The following is a 1,766-nucleotide window of genomic DNA, read 5'->3' as shown; positions in this document are numbered from 1 at the left end:
TAACGGGACAGTGGTCAGAAATAATAATATTATGGTAGGTTGCATTTCGAATTAAGGGGAGCATTTTTCCATCCACCAAAAAATAATCAATCCTTGAATAACTGTTGTGTACGTGGGAATGGAAAGAATACTCTCTACCTGATGGATTTAAGGTCTCTCCCGGTTGCAGAGTGGCTCACCTGTATTCTTCTGTCTCTCTGTTATCTACAGAGAGACTTCTGTTAAAAACTGACGTTGAAAGACTGAATTTCCTGACAAGGACAAGCAATGTAGTGGACCTGAAAGATGTCCATGCTAAGCTTGGTGATAATGTAAGTTTTACACTTGTGAGCTGTGTTGTGCATGTGTCTTTGGGTATGTAAGCACAGGTTCCTTATTCTTCTCCTAAAACCTCTTCGATGTAGAGATATGAATGCATCAAACATGCCGTAGGTGTAGAGGGCATAACGGCTGCTACACTGAGAGATGCTGTGACGGATAACTTCATATGCACTGGTGGTTGGGAACCTTTCAGAGATCATATTGCATGTACCGGTAAGTTCCTAATTTTATATCAAATTTTATACTCCAATACAGTGACAGTGGTGCAGATGAGTGACTTGGACTTTGTTTTCTGTTTTTTTTGTATCTCTGTGTGTTTCTATTCATTGGTACAGGTGACTCTGGAGGTGCTGTGTATAAAAACTTTCAACAACGCACAATACAGGTAGGCTGCAATATACACGGTGCAACCACTGCACTCAAACGGTTCTGCTGCAGAGCCATTACAAACAGAAAAAACACACATTTTAAATTTGGCTGACATTCCGTGCAAAAGTCCTACTCTGAACAGACAGACATCCAAACAGCAATTTTAGCAAGAAGAGCAGGTAGTGAGCAAAGATTTCCTTGGTTTGGTGGCGTGAGTGGTAGCACATTGGTGAGTTGACAATTTGCAGGACTCAACCCCGTGATTGTCAAGGAGAAAGCAGAATCAGTAAAGCGATAAGTCGTGTACGACCGCTCCATAAGGCTATCTTACATGTGAGGGCAAATCAGTGAAATCTAAATCAGCTACTTTGTTTTGTACATCACAACCAAGTATAACCTTAGGGAATAAATCCACTAAGAAAATAAGTTCATGTCATTTTACCTTGTACATTCTTTTTTAAATAACCAATATTTTAAATAACCAATTGTTTTTTTGTTTTGTTTTTTTGTCAGGTCGCATTGGTCAGCTGGGGAAGCCAGCAAGTGTGCACAGCCGGTGGTGTTAAAGAATCAACGGCAACCTCCAGAGACTTTCACATTAATCTCTTCAGAGTTATCCCTTTCCTCAAGGGTGTACTTGGAAGACAAGATATGGACTATGCACCACTTGTGTTTTTGGAAAATTAAACTCTTTGACATGCTGCAAATTCGTTTTGGGATTTCTCTTATACAATGTGTGCTCTGTTTAAAACGCTGCCTTGGTTTATTTTTCTAATTGAAGAACATATGATTGAACCCACTGAATCATTCATTTATTCTTTTTGTCACACTGTAAATTCACAGTGAAAACAGACTTTCACAAAGTCTGTTTTCACTTTTTTACTCAGAATTTTCTGAAATAAAACCAATAATTGAGGTTTGAGCTGTGCTTTGCTATATTTTGAACAGAAGCTTGTTCAAGATCAGTTTGATCAGGGTAAAAGATATGACCGTATGCAGGAAAGAAATGAACATTTTATTCGACGCACATAGTTCACAACCTGCCAAAACAAACTAACAAACAGACTTTAGCTTCT

At 38.7% G+C, this 1,766-nt stretch overlaps 1 protein-coding gene across 1 annotated transcript; it reads left to right on the top strand.

Annotated features, from left to right (window-relative positions):
• Positions 1-241: 241 nt before the first annotated feature.
• Positions 242-1,397, top strand: LOC106632926 (complement factor B; the record flags this gene model as incomplete). The annotated part of the gene is given in 4 exon segments (XM_014331660.2): positions 242-311; positions 405-534; positions 657-706; positions 1,204-1,397. Coding segments are annotated over 4 exon segments (424 nt in total), but the record flags the coding sequence as incomplete, so codon positions are not given.
• Between the last annotated feature and the right edge of the window lie 369 nt (positions 1,398-1,766).

Source organism: Haplochromis burtoni, unplaced genomic scaffold (genome assembly GCF_018398535.1).
Source record: "Haplochromis burtoni strain Fernald_Lab_line unplaced genomic scaffold, NCSU_Asbu1 Contig_3365, whole genome shotgun sequence".
Lineage (NCBI taxonomy): Eukaryota > Metazoa > Chordata > Actinopteri > Cichliformes > Cichlidae > Haplochromis > Haplochromis burtoni.
This window is presented reverse-complemented; position numbering and strand designations above follow the sequence as displayed.